The 1191-nt window shown below is 70.8% G+C and overlaps 2 protein-coding genes across 3 annotated transcripts in view; both read right to left on the bottom strand.

The window, feature by feature from the left end:
• Positions 1-524, bottom strand: part of MAP1S (microtubule associated protein 1S) — a 13619-nt gene extending 13095 nt beyond the window's left edge. The window contains exon 1 of the mRNA XM_033520098.1: positions 482-524. Within this exon, the coding sequence (XP_033375989.1) occupies positions 482-524 (43 nt within the window). The remainder of the gene's footprint in view (positions 1-481) is intronic.
• Positions 448-1191, bottom strand: part of LOC107215510 (cocaine- and amphetamine-regulated transcript protein-like) — a 3278-nt gene continuing 2534 nt past the window's right edge. The window contains exons 2-3 of one of the 2 annotated variants that reach the window (XM_015651726.3): positions 842-925; positions 448-742 (exon numbers count right to left, since the gene is read on the bottom strand). In XM_015651726.3, coding sequence (XP_015507212.1) covers positions 635-742; positions 842-925 — 192 coding nt within the window. In that variant the 3' untranslated portion in view covers positions 448-634. Of the gene's footprint in view, positions 743-841; positions 1091-1191 lie in introns of both variants that reach the window. The other variant, XM_033520149.1, reaches the window with a different exon arrangement.

Here is a 1191-nt window from a genome sequence, read left to right as displayed (position 1 = left end):
GGGGGGATTTGGGGTTCTGGGTGCGGGATTTGGGGTTCTGGAGGGGGGCTCGGGGCTCTGGATGTGGGATTTGGGGTTCTGGAGGGGGGTTCGGGGTTCTGGATGTGGGATTTGGGGTTCTGGATGAGGGTTCGGGGTTCTGCATGGGGATTTGGGGTTCTGGATGGGAGATTTGGGGTTCTGGGTGCGGGATTCGGGGTTCTGGGTGGGGGATTTGGGGTTCTGGATGCTGCCGGGCCGGGCTGTGTGAGCCCCCGCATCCCGCCGATCCAGGACTCGGCTCCCTGCCCGTCCCCGCAGCGTTCCCATTTCCTCCCCCAGCCCCTCATCCCAGCCCCAATCCCACCCTCCCGCCGTGAACCCACAGCAGGAAACACCCCCGGTCCTCAGGAGGCTCCAGAGGGGGCTGGGAACCTCAAAATCCCCCCAAAAAAAGCAGGCGGCAGGCGCGGATCCAATGGTTTAATGCGTCCCTGGACACCGCCAGCCCCCGGCCCGGGGCACCGGCGCTGCTGCGGGTCCATCCCGGTGCGGGGAGCGGGCTGGGGGCCCGCGGCTCCCCCTCCCTCCCGTGCCCGGGGCGCAGGCGGGTGGCAGCTGGTGTCCCCCGGTGTCCCCCGGTGTCCCCGGAGCCTCAGGAGCACTTGAGGATGAAGAGGTTGCAGGAGGTTCCGCGGGGGCAGCTGCAGAGTTTCCCGATGCGCGCCCCCCGCCGCACCGCGCACGGCTCCCGGGGCTCGCACTGCGGGGCGGCACCGTCAGCCCCGGGGCTGCACCCCCACAGAACCGGGGGGTTTGGGGTCCCCCCGAAGCCTCAGGGCGAGCCCCAGCCCCGCCGTACCCAGGGCACCCAGCTCAGCCTCTTCTCCAGCGCCGGCGGCTCCCGCGTCCGCAGCTTGTCCAGCACCTCCTGCAGCACCTCCACCTGCCAGGGCCAGCACCGGGACACCCCGGGGCTCCGCAGGGTCACCCCGAATTCCTGGGACACCCCGGGGCTCCGCAGGGTCACCCCGGGGCTCCGCAGGGTCATCCCGAATTCCTGGGACACCCCGGGGCTCCGCAGGGACACCCCGGGGCTCCACAGGGACACCCCAAATTCCTGGGACACCCCGGGGCTCCACAGGGTCACCCCGAATTCCTGGGACACCCCGGGGCTCCGCAGGGTCACCCCGAATTCCTGGGACACCCCGG

This window comes from Parus major, chromosome 28 (genome assembly GCF_001522545.3).
Source record: "Parus major isolate Abel chromosome 28, Parus_major1.1, whole genome shotgun sequence".
Classification (NCBI taxonomy): domain Eukaryota; kingdom Metazoa; phylum Chordata; class Aves; order Passeriformes; family Paridae; genus Parus; species Parus major.
This window is presented reverse-complemented; position numbering and strand designations above follow the sequence as displayed.